The sequence below is a fragment of the Vulpes vulpes genome, chromosome 2, assembly GCF_048418805.1.
Source record: "Vulpes vulpes isolate BD-2025 chromosome 2, VulVul3, whole genome shotgun sequence".
NCBI lineage: Eukaryota > Metazoa > Chordata > Mammalia > Carnivora > Canidae > Vulpes > Vulpes vulpes.
Window position 1 is genome coordinate 46,290,372 of NC_132781.1, and position 25,127 is coordinate 46,315,498.

The 25,127-nt window shown below is 38.4% G+C and overlaps 1 protein-coding gene across 1 annotated transcript in view; it reads right to left on the reverse strand.

Annotated features, from left to right (window-relative positions):
- The window catches only part of METTL16 (methyltransferase 16, RNA N6-adenosine), a 71,386-nt gene that overhangs the window by 14,933 nt on the left and 31,326 nt on the right, over positions 1 to 25,127 (reverse strand). The window contains exons 4-6 of the mRNA XM_026016221.2: positions 23,288 to 23,428; positions 21,140 to 21,255; positions 18,579 to 18,721 (exon numbers count right to left, since the gene is read on the reverse strand). Of these exons, the coding sequence (XP_025872006.1) occupies positions 18,579 to 18,721; positions 21,140 to 21,255; positions 23,288 to 23,428 (400 nt within the window). The remainder of the gene's footprint in view (positions 1 to 18,578; positions 18,722 to 21,139; positions 21,256 to 23,287; positions 23,429 to 25,127) is intronic.

Below are 25,127 nucleotides of genomic sequence, written 5' to 3' on the forward strand. Positions count from 1 at the left end.
CAGTTCTACTGGCCAGAGCAGAAAGCACCTTGTTAATAAAAGGGGCATCTATCTAGTGGAGTCCTAGAAAGACAGTGCTTTGTAATGGGTCTAGAGGCTATTCTATATTTACCCTAATGAAGCTTAAAAGCAAAACTCAAAAGGATCCAAGTGACTTAAGTAAGCATCAGAATCTAACATTCTTTAAAGGAACATGATGAAATGCAGCACCCCAAAAATAAGATTTTCAATGTCTAACATCTAATAAAAAATGACCAGATATTAAAAGCAGCAGGAAAATTACTTGCAAGCAGGATAAAAAAGAAAAAATATATATCATGAAAAACAAATCAGGAGGGGTGCCTGGGTGGCTCAGTTGGTTAAGCATCTGCCTTTAGCTCAGGTCATGATCCCAGCATTCTAGGACAGAGCCCTGTATTGGGCTCAGCATCTCCCTCTCTTCTTTGCTGTTCCCCCTGCTTGTGCTCTCTGGCTCGCTCACTCTCTTCCCCTCTCTCTGTCAAATAAAATAAATACGTCTTTAAAAAACAAAAACAAAAACAAAATCAAGAAACAAGAGGTGATGAAATTTGCAGATGATAACATTAGAACAGCTCTTAGAAATACATTCTATGACTAAACATGGACATGGGGAGGAGGGAAGATATAAAAACCAACCAAATGGAACTTCTAGACATGAAAATTATGATATCTAGGGCAGCCCCGGTGGCACAGCAGTTTAGCACCGCCTGCAGCCCAGGGTTTGATCCTGGGGACCCTGGATGGAGTCCCACGTCAGGCTCCCTGCATGGAGCCTGCTTCTCCCTCTGCCTGTGCCTCTGCCCCCCTCCCCTCTCTGTGTCTCTATGAATAAATAAATAAAATCTTTAAAAAAAAAAAGAGAAAATTATGATATCTAAAATGAAAGCTTCACTGGATGGGACTAACAACATATTAGACTCTGCAAAAGAAAACACCCATGAAGACACAGCAATAGAAACTATCCAAAATAAAGCACAGGAGGGAAAAAAGACTTAAAACAAAACAAAACACAGAGCACGTGTGACCTGTGGGACAATATCAAGCAGCAGACATTAAGTGGTGTTTCAGAAAAGGGGTATAATCATAATTAACTAGACTACAAAACAGTAACAAGAGAATCATATTTTCTTAAACATTTAAATCTTATATAAAATGTTAAAAGTATGATGACATTCCCAACACTGAGAATGATGTCCACTCTCCACTTCTAATCAAAGTCATACTGGAGATTCTAGTCAATCCGATGAAGTGATAAAATGCAGACAGACTAAAAAGAAAGAAAATTGTTTTTCTTAACAGAAGACATGACCATCCATGTAGAAAATTATTTGAAATCTAGGGAAAAGTCACTAGAATGAATTCAGCAAGGTCACAGGATAAAAGCTCAATATAAAATCAACTATATTTCCTTAAAGTAGCAATACATAACTAGAAATTAAAATTTAAAAATTTAATTTACAGTAACATCAAAATACATGAAATATTTAGGAATAAAATGAACAGGGATCCCTGGGTGGCGCAGCGGTTTGGCGCCTGCCTTTGGCCCAGGGCGCGATCCTGGAGACCCGGGATCGAATCCCACATCAGGCTCCCGGTGCATGGAGCCTGCTTCTCCCTCCGCCTGTGTCTCTGCCTCTCTCTCTCTCTCTGTGACTATCATAAATAAATAAAAATTTAAAAAAAAAAAAAAAAAGGAATAAAATGAACAATATGTGCAAGAAAACCATCAAACACTACTAAAAGAATCCTAAGATCTAAAGAAATGAAAAGCTATACCATGTTGGGATGGAAGATTTAACATTGTTAAGCTATTAAATCAATTCTCTCCAATTTGATCTATAAAAATCAATAAAATTCCAGTAGGCTTTTTCATAGAAATTGATAAACTGATCCTAAAATTTATATAGAAATGAAAGATATCAAATAGCTAACCACTGATCCACTCAGGTGCCCCGGAATTGGAGACTTACTAATAATAATTGCGGATTTTATCGATATCAATTATTAATGACATTATGCATATAAAATGATATATTTATTATGAGTAAATAAGTAAAATCTTAAAAAAAAATGAAGAGATGGAGCTAGCATCAGAACCACACATGACAAGAATGCTGGAGTTATCAGACTAGGAATTTTTTTTTATTATTCATGAGAGACACAGAGAGAGAGGCAGAGACATGGGCAGAGGGAGAAGTAGGATCCCTGCAGGGAACCTGATGCAGGACTCAATCCCAGGACCCCAGGTATCACGACCTGAGCCAAAGGCAGACATTCAACCACTGAGCCACCCAGGGGCCCCTTAGACCAGGAATTTAAAACCTCTATGATCAAGGTGCTAAGAGCTCAGGGCACCTAGGTGGCTCAGCTGGATGGAGTTCCAAGCCAGGCTCCCTGCTCCAAGAGAAGATTGCTTCTCCCTCTGCCTCTCTCTCTCATGAATAAAAAGAAGAAAAGAAAGAAGAAAAGAAAAGAAAAGAAAAGAAAAGAAAAGAAAAGAAAAGAAAAGAAAAGAAAAGAAAAGAAAAGAAAAGAAAGAAAAGAAAAGAAAAGAAAAGAAAAGAAAAGAAAAGAAAAGAAAGAAAAGAAAAGAAAAGAAAAGAAAAGAAAAGAAAAGAAAAGAAAAGAAAGAAAGAAAGAAAGAAAGAAAGAAAGAAAGAAAGAAAGATAGCTAAGGGCTCTAATGGATACAGTAGACAGCATACAAGAACAGATGGGCAACGTAAGCAGAGATAGAAATTCTAAAAAAGAACCAAAAAGAAATGCTAGAGATCAAAAACACTGTAATGCCTTTGATGGGCTCATCAGTAGACTGGACAAAGCTGACGAAAGAATCTCTGAGTCTGAGGACATCTCAACAAAAACTGCCAAAAGTGAAAAGCAAAGAGAAAAAAAGCACTGGAAAACAACAAAAAACCAGAATACAATATCCAACAACTGTGTGACAACTACAAAAGGTGTAAAATATGTGTGACTGGAATTCCAGAAGGAAGACAGAAAGGCACAGAAAAAATAATGACTAAGAATTTCCCCAAATTAATGTCAAACACCAAACCACAGACTCAGGAAGCTAAGCAATCACTGAACAGGCAAAATGTCAAAAAGATTACACCTAAGGCATATGACTTTCAACATACAGAAAATCAAAGATAAAAAATACTGAAAGAGACCAGAGGAGAAAAGCTATATTCTTTATAGAGGAACAAAGGAAAGAATTACATCAAACTTTTCTTAAGAAACCAGCAAGCAAGAGTAGCAGAGTGAAATGTTTAAAATGTTGAGAGGGGAAAAAAAAATCCACCAACCTCGAATTCTGTACCCTGCAAAACTGTCCTTCAAAAGTGAGAAGGTGAAACAAGACTTCCCCAGACATAGAGATATTGAGGGAATTTGCTGCGAATTTCTCTAGAATTTCTAGAGAACTTCTCTTAACATTTACAAGGCCTTACAAAGAAGGAAAATGATATAGGTCAGAAACTCGTCTATATTTAAAAAATGAAGAACACGGGATCCCTGGATGGCTCAATGGTTTGGCGCCTGCCTTCTGCCCAGGGCGTGATCCTTGAGTCCCAGGATTGAGTACCACAACAAGCTCCCTGCATGGAGCTTGCTTCTCCCTCTGCCTGTGTCTCTGCCTCTGTGTGTGTGTGGGGGGGGGGGGGGGGGTCCTCTCATGAATAAATAAATAAAATCCAAATAAATAAATAAATAAATAAATAAGAACAAGGGAGAAGAAATAAGTGAAGGTTAAAAAATGCAAAAAAATCAAAACTTTTGAACTTCTTAATTGATCTAACAGGTTAACAGTTTGTTAAAAATAATATACAGCAATGTATTTGATTACGTATGCTTATGAATATGTATGTATAAATGATAGCAAAGACAAAAGAAACATGAGAGGAGAATTTTAATATTTATACCAGTTTTATTAAGATATAACATATACAGTAAAATTATCCAATTTTAAGTATATAATTTAATGAGTTTTGACAAATGTGTACATTAACCCCACCACAATCAAGGTATAATACTTTGACATCACGCTAAAAAGTTCCCTAGTCTTTCCTCCCCTACTGGTCTCTAGTGACCACCAATCATGCTCTTAATAGTTCTGCCCTGTTCCAGACGTTCATATAAATGCAATCACAGAATGTTTTTTTATCTGTCTTTGTAAATACACTGGCAATTTCATATGGTTGCAACTTAATACATTAAATAATATAAATAAAAATATCATTGTTTATAGAAATATGAGAAATACTATTATATGGCTATAGAAACAGTATGCACTAACCAATACTCTGTCTTCATTGTTTGTGGATTCAATAACAGGTGACTGTCTCTATTTTTGTTTAGTCAGTCATTTTTCCCTTTGAAAAGGCAAAAAATAATTTTAAACTACTTTAAACAAACCTTGGTAAATTTACTTAGAGTGTATAGTCCATTCCATTTGGTGGTTTTAAAATGTTTGGGACAAGAGCAAAATGCTCCCTTAAGAAGACAGTATATAAACAGAGAAATCACTAACTAGGAATTAAAAGCCTTTGGTATGTTAAGAACAAGATGGAAAAAAAAATAAAGAAATTAAGAGCAAATAGTGCTCACACAGTAACAGCATAAAAAGGGTAACAACCTTTCCTTTAAGATCAGCAGTGCTGGGCAGCCCCAGTGGCTTAGCGGTTTAGTGACGCCTTCAGCCCAGGGTGTGATCCTAGAGACCCAGAATCGAGTCCCATGTGGGGCTCCCTGCATGGAGCCTGCTTCTCCCTCTGCCTGTGTCTCTGCCTCTCTCTCTCTAGCTGTGTCCCTATGAATAAATAAATAATATCTTAAAAAAAAAAGATCAGATTAGGTGAGAGTCACCAGAAACTAAGAAATAGCCTGAGCAGAGACGAAAGAAAGATATTACACATTTCCTTGGGAGATGAAGGAAAGCAAATACACACACACACACACACACACACACACACACACAAAGCATTAATTCATTCATTCATCCATTCATTCATTCATTTGAGAGAAAGAGATAGAGCACTAGCAGGGGAGAGAAGGAGAAGCAGGCTCCCTGCTGAACAGGGACCCCTCCCCCACACCCCATACAGAAGCGGAATCCTGGAATTGTAACCTGAGCCAAAGGCAGACGCTTAACCTACTGAGCCATGCAGGCACTCCATAAGTCTTGAAACAGTTAAATATATCATTGGTAGTTAATGGAGGCTTGGGAGAGTTCATATTTCTTTTAACCCTTGATGTAAGCTGAATACTGTATTGTGAATCTTTTCAGATTTAATCTTATCAATAACTTTTCTGCAACATATATATTTCTTAAAGGAAAAGCAGAAAGTAACAGGGTATATTAAAATTCTGAATTCACTTCAGAAAATGCCTCCCCATTAGATCCTATATACTCTCAACAGGTATCCTGTGGCAACTAATCAAAATGCAAGCAGAAAAAAATGAACAAAAGGAAGATCTAGTTACCCAGGAGACTTTGAACCCATTATACTATTTTAATGATGAAAGTAGCACTCTATTCATTACAGCATTTAGCAAGTCCTCTGAGACAGTAGCTTTCAAGAAAAATTATTTTTTTAAAGACTTTTATTTATTTTGGGCAGCCCAGGTGGCTCAGCGGTTTAGCGCCGCCTTCATCCCAGGGTATGATCCTGGAAATCCAGGATCAAGTCCCAAGTCAGGCTTCCTGCATGGAGCCTGTTTCTCCCTCTGCCTGTGTCTCTGCCTCTCTCTCTCTCTGTGTCTCTCATGAATAAATAAATAAAATATTTTAAAAGTATTTTTTAAAAAAGACTTTTATTTATTTATGAAGACAGAGAGAAGCAGAGACACAGGCAGAGGAAGAAGCAGGCTCCACGCAAGGAGGCCGATGTGGGACTCAATCCCGGGACTCCAGGATCACACCCTGAGCCAAAGGCAGACACTCAATTGCTAAGCCACCCAGGCGTCCCACAAAAATTATTTTGAAATAATTTCAAGAATACAGAAGATTAGTACAAATGATTCCAATATACGTTTTTTTTTTTTTTTAAGATTTTTATTTATTCATGAGAGAGAGAGAGGCAGAGACACAGGCAGAGAGAGAAGCAGGCTCCATGCCAAGAGCCTGATGTAGGCCTCGATCCCGGGTCTCCAGGATCAGGCCCTGGGCTGAAGGTGGCGCTAAACCGCTGAGCCACCCGGGCTGCCCTCCAATATACTCTTCATCCAGATTCATCAATGAACATTTTTCCTCCATTTGCTTGCTCTTTTTTAAAACCATTTGAGAGTTAGCTACAGACATAATCATGCCCCTTTCACCCTAAATATTTTGGCATTTATATATGTGTGTGTGTGTGTGTGTGTAATTTTTTTTGAAGATTTTATTTATTTACTCATAAGAAACACACACAGAGAGAGAAGAGAGGCAGAGACACAGGAGAAACAGGCTCCATGCAGGGAGCCTGACATGGGACTCGATCCTGGGTCTCCAGGATCATGCCCTAGACTGAAGGCGGCGCTAAACCACTGAGCCACCCAAGCTGCCCTGGCATTTCTATTTTTAAAATGAGGACATTCTCCTTCATAACCACAGAATGGTTATCAAATTGAGAAAATGTAACACACAGTACTATTTATTATCAGGAATACAGTTCATTTTCAAATTTCACCAATTATTCCTATAATGTCCTTCACGGCAATTTTCTCCCCTGATGCATGATCTAATCTAAGATCCTACATTTCATTTACGTGTCAAGTCTCTTTAGTCTCCCTCAATCTGGAACAGTTCCTCATTCAGCCTTTTCTTTTTCTTCTTTTCATGACCTTTATATTTCTGAAGAAATATTTTACAAAACCTCTCAAGTTGGTGTGTCTGAAGTTTCCTCAGTTAGATTCCAGTTATACATGCTGGACGTAAAGAGTACAGAGAGCTATTGTGTCCTTCTGGGTGCAGCACATCAGAGGTGATCACCTGTTTGAGGTGGGATTCCCCCAGGCTTCTGTACTGTAATGTTACCATATTTCTTTGTGATTATAAGTCATCTGTGTGGGGAGATATTCTGAAACTATTAACACCCCACCCCTCTTCAAATTTTCTATTGCTGACCTTCAGTGAATCAATTATTACAATAATGATGACAAAATGGTGATTTTTCTAAGTTTTTATTCCTTCTACATGTATTAGTTGGCATTACACTTTAACAAAGAACTTTTCCTCTATCCCCTCTGCTTATTTTTGCTCATTTTATTTAATGGGTTAAAATTCATTATTGGCATTATTTATTATGAAATCATATTATCCCAGATTTGATTTCAGCTGGCTCCTATATCCTTTTATGTCATTTTTGAGCACTTGCTTATTTTTGTTATTATAAGACATTACAGGCTCTGTTTAAACTTAAGCTTACCCAGCACTGAAATCACCCATTTCTCCAAGGGGCCTGGTTCATTTTAGCACGGATTGGTTATTTTACAATAACCTGGGGCACCAAACCTGGGGCACCTGGGTGGTTCAGTTGGTTAAGTCTCCACCTTCCACACAGGGCATGATCCCAGGGTCCTGGGATTGAGCCCAGCATCAGGCTCCCTGCTCCATGGGGAGCCTGCTTCTCTCTCTCCCTCTGCCTGTTGCTCCCCCTCTTTGTGTTCTCTCTATATCAAGTAAGGAAAATCTTTTTAAATAAAATAAAATATCAAACCGTAATTGAAGTATAATACAGGAAATGGGTAACAGGAGAACTCTGGCATGTAAGGGCAATGAGCATAGTCTAAAAACTTCTCTAGTTGTAGAACCTAACATTTTGCTGCCTGTAACGAATTACCAGAATAAACGCCCCTAGACATGCAACAGAGCAGCCCTAATGTCCACCAAATCTCAAAACTTACCATTTAAACTACCATAAATTACAAATCTACATGGCTAAAAATAAACTTTTATTCTATATTTTTCTTAAAAAGTGGTTTAAATTATTCACACATTTTGTACATGTGTAAAAAACATGGTAATTAGATTCTCTAAGGCAGTAGGACCAAGGCTTTTCATCTTTTGGTATTCCTTCTTATTTTAAAGGTTTTTTTTAAGATTTTATTTTTTTGAAAGAGAGCACGTACACACAAGCATAGGGATGGGCAAAGAAAGAAGCAGTCTTCCTGCTGAGCGTGGAGACAGATGCAGGGCTCAATCCTAGGACGCGGAGACCATGACCTTAGCCAAAGTTAGATGCTTACCAGACTGAGCTACTCAGGCACCCCTTGGTATTCTTTTTTGTAATTGTCTAATGTACTAAAAAATACATGCTTTTATTTTAACAATTCTCTTCTTTGATCACTTTTTAAAAAATATTTTATTTATTTATTCATAGAGACACACACAGAGAGAGAGGCAGAGACACAGGCAGAAGGAGAAGCAGGCTCCATGCAGGCAGCCCAACATGGGACTCGATCCCGGGTCTCCAAGATCACGCCCCAGGCTGCAGGCGGCGCTAAACCACTGCGCCACTGGGGCTGCCCTCTTCTTTGATTACTTAATGTAGAACCAGTAACCAGTAGGTGGATATGCCATAAAAGTTGATACAACAAGCTCATCATGGCATGAGCCACTGGATTCAACCTTTTCTCCCTAAGACCTTGGAGAAGTCACCAATCAATGAGGCTCTGTCACATCAAACTTGAAAGGGAATTAAACTATGATACCTAAATTAAAGTGATGAAAAGCACATAATCTAATACACTAGAAAAAATAATAAAGCAGCTTTTTATCCTTCAGGTGGCTTATTCTTCATCTTCCTACTTTAGTAGGAAGAAAAAAATCAAAATACCAGCATCTGGCTCTTGTGGAGCTCACAATTAAGAAATACTCTAAGGTTTACTTATTTATTTAAAGATTTTATTCATTTATTCATGAGAGACACACATAGAGAGAAGCAGAGACACAGGCAGAGGGAGAAGCAGGCTCCATGCAGAAAGCCCGACGTGGGACTCGATCCCGGGGCTCCAGGATCACGCCCTGAGCCGAAGGCAAATGCTCAACTGCTGAGCTACCCAGGCATCCCAAGAAATACTCTTAGGTTTAAACTGAGAAAGTGCTCTCCTACCTGAAAAACAAGCTAGTATACTATCTGTCCCCCAAGACATCTCTACCTACTGTATATGCGTAGTGAGTTAGTACATTGGAGCAAGGGTGCATTTCTTTCTCATGACACCCAAAAAACACTTTTATTGATTTGCAACCCTATGATGGGTCCCATTCAAAGATGAAACCAGCAGTCAAAGATAGTGAGCCATCCACAATAATAGTCTCATTAGACTTATCTGTGGCAGTTCAGTAACAAATGAGAAGTGGTATGTTCTTTGTAACAGTAAAAAAAAAGAGTAAATATAATGCCCAATAAAAAGAATTACTTAATTATGGATGGTTGTCAAGCTATTTAAAACTACAGCTAGGGATCCCTGGGTGGCGCAGCGGTTTGGCGCCTGCCTTTGGCCCAGGGCGCGATCCTGGAGGCCCGGGATCGAATCCCACATCAGGCTCCCGGTGCATGGAGCCTGCTTCTCCCTCTGCCTATGTCTCTGCCTCTCTCTCTCTCTTTCTCTCTCTCTCTGTGACTATCATGATTAAATAAAAAAAAAAAACAAAAAACAAAAAACAAAAAACTACAGCTATGCATATACACAGAAATAAAGAAACAAAGGAATGAAAAAAAGTTAAAAACAAAAGCAGGAGACAAAATTGGTATTCATGATTACAACTGTGGGAACGAAAAAAGGGGGAACTGGTAGGAAATGCACCCAAAATGAGCTAACAGTTGTATCAAAGTGCTGAGATCGATATCAATGTTTTTTCCATTTTCTAATTTTCTGTAAGTGTGATTATATTAAGAGAGAAAATTATAGGGGCGCCTGGGTGGCTAAGTCAGTTGAGTTTCTTAACTTTTTTTTTTTTTTAAGATTTTATCTATTTATTCATGAGAGACCCAGAAAGAGAGAAGCAGAGACAGAGGCAGAGGGAGAAGCAGGCTCCATGCAGGGAGCCCGACGTGGGACTCGATCCCGGGTCTCCAGGATTACGCCCTGGGCTGCAGGCGGTGCTAAACCGCTGCACCACGGGGGCTGCCCTGCCCAAGTGTCTTAACTCTTGGTTTCGGCTCAGGTTATTTCTTAGGGTTGTGAGACCAAATCCACCTCAGACTCCACGATCAGCACGGAGTCTGCTTGAGAGATTCTCTCTCTCCTTCTGTCCCTCCCCCAACTGGAGGGAAATAAAATAAAAATAAATAAAATTTTTAAAAAGAGATAAAAATTATAAATAATAATATAAATGTTTAGTTTATGCAAGTTTATACAATAGTATAAATACAAAATTTAGATAGCACTTCAGTTTCTATGTATATTCATATGTAATTTCTCTTCATTCTCTGAACTGTAGGAGGTATTATCCTAACCTCATAAACAAACAAACAAAAAAAATGAATTGGCTTATCCTTTTATAAAGGCAAGTCAAGGTTCATAATAAAATAGTCTTTCAGCTGAAGAACTGACAAAAAGCTCAATTATAAAATCTACAACTATTCCCTACAACTATTACTTAAGTATCCCATAACTATACTGCACCTACTTTAAAAAAAAAAAAAAAAACAGAAGGGGAAGGGTGCCTGAGTGGCTCAGTTGGTTAAGTGACAGCCTTTGGCTCAAGTGATGATCCTGGGATCAAGCCCCTTGTCAGACTCCATGCTCAGCGAGGAGTCTGCTTCTCCCTCTCCCCCTCAGCATTTGCCCCCACCCCCATGCTTGCTCTCACTCTCACATGAATAAAATCTTTAAAAATTTTTAAAAATTAATAAGAGGGGAGCTCTTTATTAAAATAACATAATACTTATACCTTTCAACACAGTGGACCACAGCATGTAAATCTACCAAATTCCTAGAATAGTTAAGACGATCCTATTTGATAGTCATCATATCGAGTATGTCTTCATTTAATTCTATGACCACCCTATGAGGTGTGATGTTAACTATTATTATCCCATTTTACCAATAAGAGAACAAAATTTAAGTCAAAGAATAACATTCAAAAGGCACAGATTATATTCAATTTATTGTCCATCACCAAATATGTGGATTATATACAAACCCAAGAAGTATCTACCATCTGGTAGGGGGTAGGGATTAGAAAAGAAAAAGCAATAAGAGGAAAAATGCAAAATCTGTATTAAGTTAGAACTTTGCCAGATACAGGGGGATCCCTGGGTGGCTCAGCGGTTTAATGCCTGCCTTTGGTCCAGGGCATGACCCTGGAGACCTGGGATCAAGTCCCACATCAGGCTCCCTGCATGGAGCCTGCTTCTTCCCTCTGCCTGTGTCTCTGCCTCTCTCTCTGCGTGTGTCTCTCATGAATAAACAAATAAAATCTTAAAAAAAAAAAAAAAAAAAAGAACTTTGTCACATACAGAGGTCTTGTTCTTGGAAAATCATAAAGTAACTGCCATAAAGGGTATCAGCTACAGACCTAATAACCTGTGACAAGAGTGGAATTCAGACTGAGAGGAATTTGACCAAGTCTGCTGATTTAGAAGCTCTGATGAGTGAGTTTCTAAAAAAGAAAATGCTATGAAGTAAGCTCAAGTCACAGGCACAAAACGTGGAAGGTAAGGATGACAAGCACTTGTAAATATTCATCAACTCTAGAAAGGCTGTTTACTTAAAAGTCTAGGGGCACGCTGGGGCTGCAGACACTACACAGGGCAGTGGAAAGAGTACTAGACCACAATCAGGAGATCTGGATCCCAAGCTTCTAATCTGTAACACTAGAATACTGGATAACTTTACCTCCTAAGAGCCTCCCAGCTGCCAAATTCTTTAAGATACAAAACAACAATGCAGGTGCACTGACATAGGTGAGGTATGAACTATAACAGGGAGATGAGCCACCTTGAGTGCCATCACTGAGATCAGTCCAACAAATTTAACTGATTTGACCCCATGTTACAGATTTTGCTTAATTCCTACACTTTCTCAGGAATAAGAAGGAAAAAATTCTAGCAGGATAAGGAGTAGGTGGTAGGATTAAAATACCTGTTTTTAGTCCCTCATTCAGAGCCTCAAAATAGAGGCACATCTCATTTTATTGTGCCTTTTTTTTTTTAATTTTTTATTTATTTATGATAGTCACACACACACACAGAGAGAGAGAGGCAGAGACATAGGCAGAGGGAGAAGCAGGCTCCATGCACCGGGAGCCCGATGTGGGATTCGATCCCGGGTCTCCAGGATCGCGCCCTGGGCCAAAGGCAGGCGCCAAACCGCTGCACCACCCAGGGATCCCTATTGTGCCTTCTTTTATCGCACCTCACAGATAATTGGTGTCTTTCTCAAATTGAAGTTTGTCAAAGTTCATAATAAAATAGTCGAGCAACTCTACTGACACCATTTTTCTAACAGCAATTGCTCACTTTGTGTCTCTATGTCACATTTTGGGAATTCTCTCAGTATTTTATTTTATTTTAAAGATTTTACTTATTTATTCGCGAGAATATACAGAGAGAGAGAGAGAGAGAGAGAGAGAGAGAGAGAGAGAGGCAGAGACACAGGCAGAGGGAGAAGCAGGCTCCATGCAGGGAGCCCAACATGGGACTCGATCCCGGGTCTCTAGGATCATGCCCTGGACTGAAGGTGGCGCTAAACTGCTGAGCTACCTGGGCTGCCCTCTCCCAGTATTTTAAACTTTTTCATTATTATACTATTTAAGACGATCTGTGATAGTACTATTATAATTACTTTGGAGTGTCACAAATCACACCCATGTAAGAGAGTGAACTTGACCAATGAATGCTATGTGTTCTGACTGCTCTACCAACCAGCTGTTCTTCCTTTCCTCCTCATTCCCTGAGACACCATGATATTGAAATTAGGCCAATTAATAACTAACCCTACAACGGCCTCTAAGTGTTCAAGTGAAAAGAGGGTCTACATCTCTCACCTGACATCCAAAGCAAGAGATGATTAAGCTTAGTGAGAAAGGCGTGTCAAAAGCCATGATAGGCCAAAGGCTAGGGCTCTTGAGACTGTTAGCCAAGTTGCAAATGCAAAGAAAAAGTTCTTGGAGGAAATTAAAAGTGCTACTCTAGTGAACATATGAATGATGAAAGCAAAACAGTTTTACTGCTGATACAGAGAAACTTTTAGTGGTCCAGAGAGAAGATTACACCAGACATAATATTCTCTTAAGCCAAAAGCTACTCCAGAGCTGGGCCCTATTTCTCTTCAATACTATAAAGGTTGAGGAAGGTAAGGAAGCTGCAGAAGAAAAACTAGAAGCTAGTAGAGGTTCATCCATGAGGTTTTACAAAAAGAAGGCATCTTCATAACATAAAAATGCAAGGGGAAGCAGCAAGTGCTGATGCAGAAGTTGAAGCAAGTTAACCTATCTAGCTAAGATCATTAATGAAGGTAACTTAAAACAACAGATTTTCCACGTAGATGAAATAGTTTTATATTGAAACAATGTGTTATCTAGGGTTTTCATAGCTAGAGAGCTTCAAAGGACAGGTTGATTCTCATTAGGGACCAACACAGCCGATGATTTAAGTTGAAGCTAACGTTCACTGAACATTCAGAAAATCCTAGGGACCTTAAAAATCATGCTAAATTTGTTTGAGCTCTATAAATGGAACAAAGCCTGGATGACAGCACATTTACAAAATAGTTTATTGAATAATTTAAGCCCACTATTGAGGCCTACTGCTCAAAAAAAAAAAAAAAATTCCTTTCAAAATATTGCTGCTCAATGACAATACACTTCATCACGCAATAGCCCTGATGGATACACATAATGAGATAAATGTTTCCATGCCTGCTAACACAACATCCACTCTACAGTTCATGGATCAAGGAGTAATTCTGATTTTCAAACCTTATATTTAAGAAATACCTTTCATAAGGCGCTAGCTGCCATAGATAATGATTCCTCTCATGGATTTGGAAAGGATTCACCATTCTAGATGCCACTAAGAACATTTGGGATTCATGGGAAGAGGTCAAAAGAACATTAACTAAAGTTTGGAATCCTGCATGAATGTGTGTGCCATTCCTTCGCTAATGGTGGAGTTGGTAGGTGTGTGCAGGCCAAACAGGGGCTGTACACAGGGTTGGTGGCCCGGGAAGAGTGCTGAATTTTTACTGCACATGCTTAAAAATGCAGAGAGTAATGCTGAACTAAGGGTTTAGATGTAGATTCTCTGGTCATTGAGCACATCCAGGTGAACAAAGCCCCCAAGATGCAACGTAGAACCTACAAGGCTCATGGCCGGATTAACTCATACATGAGCTCTCCCTGCCACATCGAGATGATTCCTACTGAAAAAGAGCAGATTGTTCCTAAACCAGAAGAGGAGGTTGCACAGAAGAAAAAGATATCCCAGAAGAAACTGAAGAAACAAAAACTTATGGCCCGGGAGTAAATTCTGCATAGAATAAGTGCAAATAAAAAAAAAAAAAAAGAAACTGCCACAGCCACTCCCACCTTCAGTCACCACCAGTGAGCAGCCATCATCACTGAGACAAGATCCTCCCACCAGCAGAGAGCTTATAACTCATTGAAAGCTCAGATGACAGCATCTTGTAGCAACAAAGTATTTTTATTTACCTTTCTTAAAGATTTATTTATTTATTCATGAGACACAGAGAGAGAGAGGCAGAGACATAGGCAGAGGGAGAAGCAGACTTGCTCTGGGGAGCCCGATGAGGAACTCGATCTCAGGACCCCGGGAGCACTATCTGAGCCAAAGGCAGACACTCAACCACTGAGCCACCCAGGCGCCTCATAATAAAGTATTTTTAAATTAAGGTATGTATATTTTTTAAAAAGATTATTTATTAATGAGAGACAGAAAGAGAAAGAGAGGCAGAGACACAGGCAGAGAGAGAAGCAGGCTCCATGCAGAGAGCCTGACGTGGGACTCGATCCCGGGTCTCCAGGATCAGGTCCCAAGTTGAAGGTGGTGCTAAACCGCTGAGCCACCCGGGGCCGCCCTGTACATTTTTTAAAAAAGATATAATGCTATCTGTTCATGCATATACCATATGCACTGGGAAACCAAACAATTAATTTGATCTGTTTTTCTTGTTTTTAAAGATTTTATTTATTCATTTGAGACAGAAGGATAGAGACAAAGAGAGAGAGACAGACAGAGAGCACATGAGCAGGGGGAGAGGAAGGAGCAGGAGAAGCAGACTCCTCACTGAGCAGGGAGCCTGACATTGAGCTCGATTCCAGGACCCGGAGATCACGACCTGAGCCGAAGGCAGACAACCAATGAGTTGCCCAGGTGCCCCAATTCATTTGATTTGTTTCATACTGCAATATTCACATCATTGCTGTGGTCTAGAAGCAAACCATTACCTCCAAAGGCACATTTGTATACAGTTTTCACAGCATTCTAAAATTTGAAGAGTTGCATAACGCCTGGGTGGCTCAGCAGTTTCAGCATATGTCTTTGGCTCAAGGCATGATCCCGCGATCCTGGGATCGAGTCCCATATCAGGCCCTGCATGGAGCCTGCTTCTCCCTCTGCCTACGTCTCTGTCTCTCTCTCTGTCTCTCATGAATAAATAAATAAAATCTTAAAAAAAATAAAATAAAATTTGAGGAGTTGCATAGTGATATTAACAGTATGTCAACTATAAAAATATGCAGGAGAACATGAACTGGTACTTTGTACAAATGAAAGTCAACATAGAACAATGTGAAGTTGTAAATGAGAAATACTGCTTTATTATCTTTTTAATAAAAATTAATTCATTTCTTCTCCCCTTTTGAGTATCCCTCTCAATCTGCCTGAGTCCTACTAGGGCAGACAAGACTGCTGAACCCTATTTTTAAATGTATCACGGGCAACGCTTTCCATCTATAATACCGAGGTTAAAATGGTCAACTCTCCAGAGATATGATGGGCTCTAGCAATTTATTCTTCCTAGCAAACACATACCTTTCATTCAATTTGGAGGCTGCCACTGAGCCAAATATAGGCAGACCTGGAACATATTGATCAATTTCTCTCCCCTAGAATGGTGTTCCTTCAAAATATATTTTTGTAGTTCAGGGGTATGCCTGGGTGGCTTAGTCAGTTAAGCAACTGACTCTTGATTTTGGCTCAGGTCATGATCTCAGAGTTATGGTATCAAGCCCCGCATCAAGGATTCTTGCTGGTAATGGAACCTGCTTAAGAATCTCTCTCTCTCAAAAAAAAAAAAAAAAAAAAAAAAAGAAAAGAATCTCTCTCTCTGGGGTGCCTGGGGGAGCTCTATTGGTTAAGCATCTGCCTTTGGCTCAGGTCACGATCCCAGAGCCCTAGTATCAAGTCCCAAGTCAGGCTCCCTGCTAAGCAGGGAGCCTGCTTCTCCTTCTGCCTGCCATTCCCCCTGCTTGTGCTCATTCTCTCCCTCTGTCAAATAAATAAAATATTTTTTAAAAAGATTCTCTCCCCCTCTCCCTCTGTCCTATACCCCTTCCCTAAAAAAATAAAACATACTTTTGTAGTTCAAATGAGATTTCAGAAATAACAGAAATTTACTGATTGAAAAAAAAAAAAAAAAAAAAAAAAAACCCTGAAAACAACCTTCCCCATTTTCCTGGTTGGCTCCAGTTCCCTCAAAAGCCAACAGTACGGGATCCCTGGGTGGCTCAGCGGTTTAGCGCCTACCTTCGGCCCAGGGCATGATCATGGAGTCCTGGGATCAAGTCCCACATCGGGCTCCTTGCACGGAGCCTGCTTCTCCCTCTGCTTCTCTGTGTTTCTCATGAATAAATAGATAAAATCTTAAAAAAAAAAAAAAAAAAAAAACCAACAGTAGATTCTAAAGTAGCCACATGGCCCTGGTACCTCTTCACAATTTCAGTGTTTTGCTATCTCCTTTAAGCTTACTTTACTTATTTAAACTCTTCTCAATGCTCACTAAGTCACTTTCCTCTTCATACCCTAATACGTATTTCAAGAAATCAATTTAAAGAAGAAATGACTTAACCTTTGGCTTCAACGATGTGTAAAGCTTCTGAGGCAGACCACACAATCATCTAGTTGCTTTGCACAAATGTATAAACTTACATTTAACAAATTAGGATATTCACTGCTTTGGAATTGGCCTTTAAGTAAAATAGGCAGCTTAAACACATATAAATCCAAAAGAAAAAGAAAAAGTCTACTTTATCTGGTAATTTCATTTAATTTATACACAAAAGAAATGGAAGTCTTAAAAGGTATTTGCACACCCATGGTCACAGCAACATTAATTCACAATAGCCAAAAGGAACCCAAATGTCCATCAACAGATAAACGAATATACAAAATGTGATATATACAATGAAATATTAATATTATTCAGCCTTAAAAAGGAAAGATATTATGACACATGCTATAACATGGATGAACACTGAGGACACTATTCTAGTCCCAAAAGGACAAATACTGTAAGTCCCTAGAATAGTCCAATTCATAGAGACAAAATAGACTGGTATTTGCCAGACACTAGGCTAAAGGGAGGAATGAGGGATTACTGTTTAACATGTAGAGAGTTTTAGTTTTACAAGAAAACAGTTCTGGAGACTAGCTGTATAACAATATAAATGTACTTAACACTACTGAACTGTACACTTTAAAACATATAGTTTCATGTTACAAAAAAAATTTTTTTTGAAGATTCCATTTATTCACGAGAGACACAGAGAGAGGCGGAGACACAGGCAGAGGGAGAAGAAGGCTCTCTGCAGGGAGCCCAATATGGGACTCGATCCCAGGACCCCGGGATCACAACCTGAGCCGAAGGCAGATACTCAACTGCTGAGCCACCTAGGTGCCCCTAAAACTATAAATTTCGTATTATGTTTATTTTATGAAAATTCAAAAAAAATCTTCTCTATGTCCCAAAGCTAAATCCTAGGGTTAAAAGCCCTTTTACTTTTGAACTCCCACATTATCCATCATTTCAACACCATTTGGCAGGGTGAGAAGTCAAGCGAGACAAATAACACTTCCAGCACCTTATGCTGCTTAATGACAGGTGTGTTGTCCAAAATAATTAGCTTTTAAAAAGGAATAGCCTTGACTCTCCTCTGGAACTGGTTAGTGATCTCAGTTTCCCTTCATTAAGTTCTTGACAGCTCAATGTCCTCACATCTGTCATTGTTTGGGAGACTGATTCCAAGAACATAAACTGCTTCAAGGACTAGGCAACAAATTTATTCTGGCTCATGGGACAGATCTGAACCCATCTGCTTTCTAATCAAAAGCCATATTTGAATCACTTTTGTTCCACCACAGTACCATACCAAAGGGAGTAATGTAATCATACGGTATTTTCCTCCTTTCTATTCATGTTGTACAAGAAACACAAATCAATTAAAAGCATAAGAGCATCCTCAAAACAGGGTCTCTGCAACCTGTGGAATCTGCAACCTTTTCCATTTTTATCTGTTTATTCTTTGGACTACTGCGATGACATTTCCTCTAAGTGACATGGTCTCTTTTAGAATTACACAGGGAGAAAACAGTCACACGTTATAACTAACTTACCTTAATCTTTTTTTAAGTTGTAAACTGTCATGGATGATCCTTTTAACAAACTCTAATTCACCTCCTTCTGCCATGATTTCTGTGATACCTCCTGTATTTACAGAACTAGGTGGAGGTCGCCGAGGATTTCGAGAGTTTACTCCCTGCATGACAACAACAACAATGATATCTGGTGAAAATTTTTTATGCTGTAAGACTAATTCTTTAACCATAATCTAATTCTAAATGAGAATGCTCAGGTGTAATTTAGCTTCCAAATATCATGCTAGATCTAGGATTTAAAAATCATACAGCTGTTGCAATATTACATTTTAAGCAACTGCATTCATCCTAATATTCTTTCCCAGGATCTTTTTTACTTTACTTTTTTCTTTTCTTTTCTTTTCTTTTTTCTTTCCTTTCCTTTCTTTTTTTCTTTCTTTCTTTCTTTCTTTCTTTCTTTCTTTCTTTTAATTTTTATTTATTCATGATAGTCACACAGGGAGAGAGAGAGAGAGAGAGAGAGGCAGAGACACAGGCAGAGGGAGAAGCAGGCTCCATGCACCGGGAGCCTGACGTGGGATTTGATCCCAGGTCTCCAGGATTGTGCCCTGGGCCAAAGGCAGGCGCCAAACCGCTGCACCACCCAGGAATCCCTCTGTCTTTCTTTTTTAAGATTTTATTTATTTAAGAGACAGAGTGAGCAAGAAAAGAGAACACACAAGCAGAGGAAGAGGGAGAGGGAGAAGCAGACTCCCTGCTGAGCAGGGAGACCAATGTATGGCTCCATCCCAGACACTTAACCAACTGAGCCACCCAGGTGCCCCATCTTCCACCTTTGTGATTTAACATAAAAAACTTTACCTTTTTTTATGTAGCCTGTCACTTTTCTTTATGTTTTATCTTGGTATCATATATAAAATATTGTATCCAAAGATTATATAAATATTTGTTTTCTTCTAGCACTCCTATGGTTTCACTTTTTAGGTTTAAATATTTAATCCCCTTCCACCCCAAATCATATTAAAAAAATTAAATACATCAAATATCTAAATATAAAAGCTAAAATTATAAAACCCTTGGAAGAAAACATGAGTAAATCTTCAAGATTGGATTGAGCAATAGTTGCTTAGAGAAATTGGACTCCTTGAAATTAAGTTTGTAGGCTGCAAAGAACACAAAGAAAGTGAAAAGATGAGGTGCCTGGGTGCTTCAATGGGTTAAGCAGCTGCTTTCAGCTCAGGTTGTGATCCCAGGGTCCTAGGATAGAGCCCTGTGTCAGGCTCCCTGCTGAGCAGGGAGCCTGTTTCTCTCTTTTCTCCCTCACCCCCTTCCCCTACTCGTGCTCTCACTCTCTCAAATAAATAATATCTTAAGGAAAAAAAGGTGCAAGGACAATCCACAGGAGAAAATGTTTGCAAATATTAAATCTAATAAGGGACTTTGTCTAGAATATATAAAAAATTCTTACAATAATAATAAAAAGAAAAATAATCCAATTTTTAAATGGGTAAAGGATCTCAATAGTCATTTCTCAAAAGAAGTAGACAAAACTTCCAAGAAGCACATGAAAAGCCGTTCAACATAATTAGCCATCAGGGAAATAAACATCAAAACCAAGATGAGATACCACTTCACACCCACTAGGATGGCTATAATCAAGAAGACATATAATAACCAGCACTGACAAGCATGTGGAGAAACTGGAAATTGGAATCCTCACACACGGATGCTCACATCAGCATTTTTTCTAACAGCCAAAAAGTAGAGACAACCCAAATGTCCATCAATGAATGAATGGAAAAGATGTGGTACTTCCATATAATGGAATATTCTTTGGCAATAAAAAGAAATTAAGTACTGATATATACTGTAATATGGATGAACCTTGAAAATATGCTATGTTTAGTGAAAGAAGCCAGTCACAAAACAGCACATATTGTATGATTCCACTCACAGGAAATGTCCAAAACACGCAAACCCATCAAGACAGAAATTAGACTTTTGGTGACTTGGGACTATAGGAACTGTGAGAACTGAGAGTAACTGCCAGTGGGGGTGGGGTGGGTAGGGGAGTGATGAATATGTTCTGAAAACGGACTGTGGTGATAGTTACACAAATCTGTGAATATACTAACAATAATTAAATTCTACCCATTAAGTGGGTGAATTATATGGCATGTGAATTATGTCTCAATAAACCTGGTATAAAAAGAAATTTAGTTCTGATGCTAGTAATATTCTATTTCTTTTTTTTCTTTTTTTTCTTTTTTTTTTTAATATTCTATTTCTTCATCTGGATGCTAGTTCCACAGGAGTGTTCACTTTGGAAAATCCAGTTTACACTTACAGCATGGGGTATATGTCTTCATAGATACATAAAATATACTGCTACTGGATTTCTCATATATGGTAAGCCAATAAAACTTTTATTAAATCAATCTGAATTGAGTCCTCAGGTGCTTGATACCAGAAGCATCCTAATTCAGTTTCCAAAATAAAAGTTGTTCTTTGCCCCTATCTTTGCAAACATCAACAACTTAGATAAATAGTCAATTATCTTAAACCAAAAGATGCTTTACCTTGGCTTCCAACTGATTGGCAAAAAAGGGAGGGTTGCACATGCAAAAATCATAGATTATCTCAGATTCTTCTTTAAGGGCATCCATCAAGAGTGTCTTCTGTGGTACTTTTACCACTAGGAGAAAAAAACAGGAACTGTTAACTACTCTTAATGTTCTGATAGTTTTCAAATATGACCACAGATTCTATGACACTAGTTCCTTCAATAGATAAGAGTTTAATTTCCCTCTCCTTGAATGTAGGCTATACTCAGTGACTCATTTTTATTGAATAGAATGAATATGAAGTGAAAGGATGTAACTTCTGAGGCTAGGTCATCAAAGAAAAATGGCTTCTTCCTTGTCCTATTTCTTGAATTACTTGAACTAAGAGAAGCCAGCTAACATACTGTAAAGTGGCTCAAGTGGCCTAGAGGAGAGATCCACGTGACTGAATGAAACTTCCCACCAACAGCCATGTTATGTGAATCATCTTGGAAGCAAACCTCTATCCCCAGTCAATCCTTCAGATAACTGCAGATTCATCAGCCTGAACCAGAACCACCCAACTAGGCCATGCCCAAATTTTCTGCCCACACAAATTATGAGATAAATATTTATTGTTTAAAGTTACTAGATTTTGACAGGCACTAAGAAGAGCACTTGATGAGATGAACACTGGATGTTATACTATATGTTAGCAAATTAATTTAAATTTTTTTAAAAAGTTGCTAGATTTTGGAGTAATTTATAACACAGAAATGGACAACTGAAAAACACACAATGATATGCTTAACACCAGTGAGAAAAGCCTAGTTTCATAAAAAGACCTAAATTCTCTTTAATGAAAAAAAGAAAAAATGAACTACTCTTCAAATATACCATAAGGACAAAATTAATTAAAAGTAACTGGTTACTAATGGGGCTTGACTATCTGTGGCACAATTTCATGTACTGAAATAAAAAAGATGGTATAAAGCAGGGTTTCACTTTTAAAATCCTGTGACTAGGTTATTTATATACAATTATTTTCCATAATTCATTCATAGTAGTTATGTTCTATAAAGCCACCATGAACACTGAATTGGAACCAATGGCTCTTAAGAGAAATATAGGGTTAGGTAACTCTGAGCCTCTGATCAAACATTCTCAACAACTGAACAATATATAATTTTATATGTGTTTGTTTAAAGACGCTTTATTTAATATACATTGTTGATTCATTAACACTAAAATGGCAGCCCATAGCACAAAACTCATCTGAATGAAGCTTTTCTAACTCACGTATTTGCTCTGTAACGTTCGTCATAGTCTTCTTATACTTAAGGAACACCTACTAGATAGCACTTAACCACTATGTTTAGGGGCCATTTTAAATAGCAAAATCACCAAGAAAATGCACAAAAGTGCAAAGAAAGTGACATTAAATGGACTATGAAAATGACACTGTTTACAGGACAGAGTTGAAACAAGACAGGGCATCACCTTGTTCAATTTCAGCTGGGAACCTGCATGTTGGATGACTCAATTTTTTTGCCACTCTATGCATGTCTGTGCCACTCTATGCATGTCTATGCATGACTCAATTTTTTTGCCACTCTATGCATTCTTGAGGTAAAAGTACCTCAAGTACTGATTTTGAGATTAAACATAACCCCAAAAGGCAAATTCACAAATACAGAATCCAAAAATTATAAGGATTAACTAACTGTATTTACCGTATTTCCTTTAGAGTTAACTCTGATAACAAAGCTGCAAACCTCATTACAATGTACCATTTTTTTTCTGTTCTACTTATTTCCAAGATTTTATTTAAATTCAAGTTAGTTAATATATAGCGTATTAGTTTCAGGAGTATAATTTAGTGATTCATCACTTACATATAACACCCAGTGCTCATCACATCCAGTGCCCTCCTTAACCCCCATCACCCATTTAGCCCATCTCCCTGCCCACCTCCCCACCAGCAACCCTGTTTGTTCTCTACAGTTAAGAGTCTCTTATGTTTTGCCTCCTCATTTTTATCTTATTTTATTTTTCCTTCCACAATGTCCCATATTTTTTTAAATTACCAAAGTCTGTATATTAAAGCAAAAAATGAGATGTGTTAAATTATAAAGAAAGGTTAATAAACAGTGCTTGAAAGGACATTTATTCTGTAGAGCTAACCTTTTATAAGATCAGATAAATTATTCTGTTCCACATTTTTCTTCGCATAGTTGAAGCACATGTCATCTACTTCTGTTGCAAGGAAATACCAGCCATTTAAGGTTGTTCCAAGTAAAGGATAGATGCACGATGCACCAGTACCTAGTAAAACAAAAATTCAAAACACATTGCACACAGAGGAGAGAGAAGTGAGAATATCAAGCCAAGACACCATTCTTCCTTTCTTAGAATTCTTATTATAACCTTAACAGTTTAAATCCTAAGCTGATACCTGATTACATACAATAGCTGCTGGGCTCTCTAGTCATTTCAGGTAAGTCAGTTTTACCTCAATACTGGATTCAAATTTCTTAGAGGACAGAAATTCTGCTGCCCTCTTCTTTTGTATGTTGTATGTAAAATGCACACTTCATTTTATGGTGTGTGGTGATCAAGGACTACAAGACTGATAAACTAAAAACTGTCAAAACAAGTTAATTTACTTCGTAAAATTTTTCATTTTAAATCTCACAAAACACTCAATTTTATGAGATGAAATCAAAGCTTGGAATAGATCAGTGTACATCCCATATCCCAAAAGCAAAAAAAAAAAAAAAAATACATAGGATATAAAATTTTTATGGTTATTTAAATGACCAACTCCCCACATATCTGTAAGTTGTTACTTGAAGGAAATCAGTAGTTTTAAAAAAACTAACAAAACAAAACACACAAAAAACCAAAAAGAGAATTCATTTCTTAGATATGATGACACAGAAAAACATCTGATCCTGATCCAAAACATCAATCATTGGCTTGCCCCACCATAGTTTCAAGGAAGACATTTCAAGGCAAATGTTTCAGGCAAAGATCACTCTTTGACAACTAGGGTTTGGTCTAAACTTCTATGTAGATCCCTCAACCATGGACTAGACTATATACTAACCACAAATACTGCTTTATAACCACTGACTAATCTGGCCAGAAAGATCCAAAAGCACACATTCAAGAGAAGAGAAGCCAGTGATTCTCCTGAAGGCCTATGGAAGTCAGCACCTAACAGCCTTGCTTTCCCCTGACCACATCTTGATGCCAATCTAGTCTTCTAAGGATTTGGCAGGAAGAGAGGGGGCTAAAGATATCCCTCACCCAGAGGAAAGCTAGGGTCATTGTATTGCCTTTTCTTTAAGCATTAATTAAGTAAAAGGACAATAACTAACAGCCCTTTGACAGTCCCCTCAATAGCTATACTTCCTATCATGTTTACCCAATAGCATCCTGGCCCTGAGGTGACTGGTCAAACACCTCCTTGGGGATGTATGAGATAGTGACAGAAGGGGACTCAAGCTTCTCTCAGAGGCCACAATTATTTAGTCCCTGCTAACCATTCTGGTAAACCAGAGTCATTCAGAGTAAGAACATTTAAGAAGCTCTACGAAAAAATGTCTGGACCAAATACCAGGCCCAGATAACCACCTCTTCATACTTCAATTCATTTAAAAGCAAAGACCAAAAAGAAAAAAAATACACTTTCTTTCAATTGCCCAAAGATCAGGTACCTCCAAAGTAATAAATATGTAGGTAGGGCAACCTGGGTGGTGGTTTAGCGCTGCCTTTAGCCCAGAGTGTGATCCTGGAGACCCGGGATGGAGTCCCACATCAGGCTCCCTGCATGGAGCCTGCTTCTCCCTCTGCCTGTGTCTCTGCCTCTCTCTCTGTGTGTCTGTCTCTCATGAATAAATAAATAAAATCTTAAAAAAAAAAAGTAGGTAAAGGATTTGTCCTCTGCCAAAAAAATCAAATTTCTTCATTCTTAAGACCAAAAAGACTTGAATTGTAACATCCTAATCCCCTCAGAAAG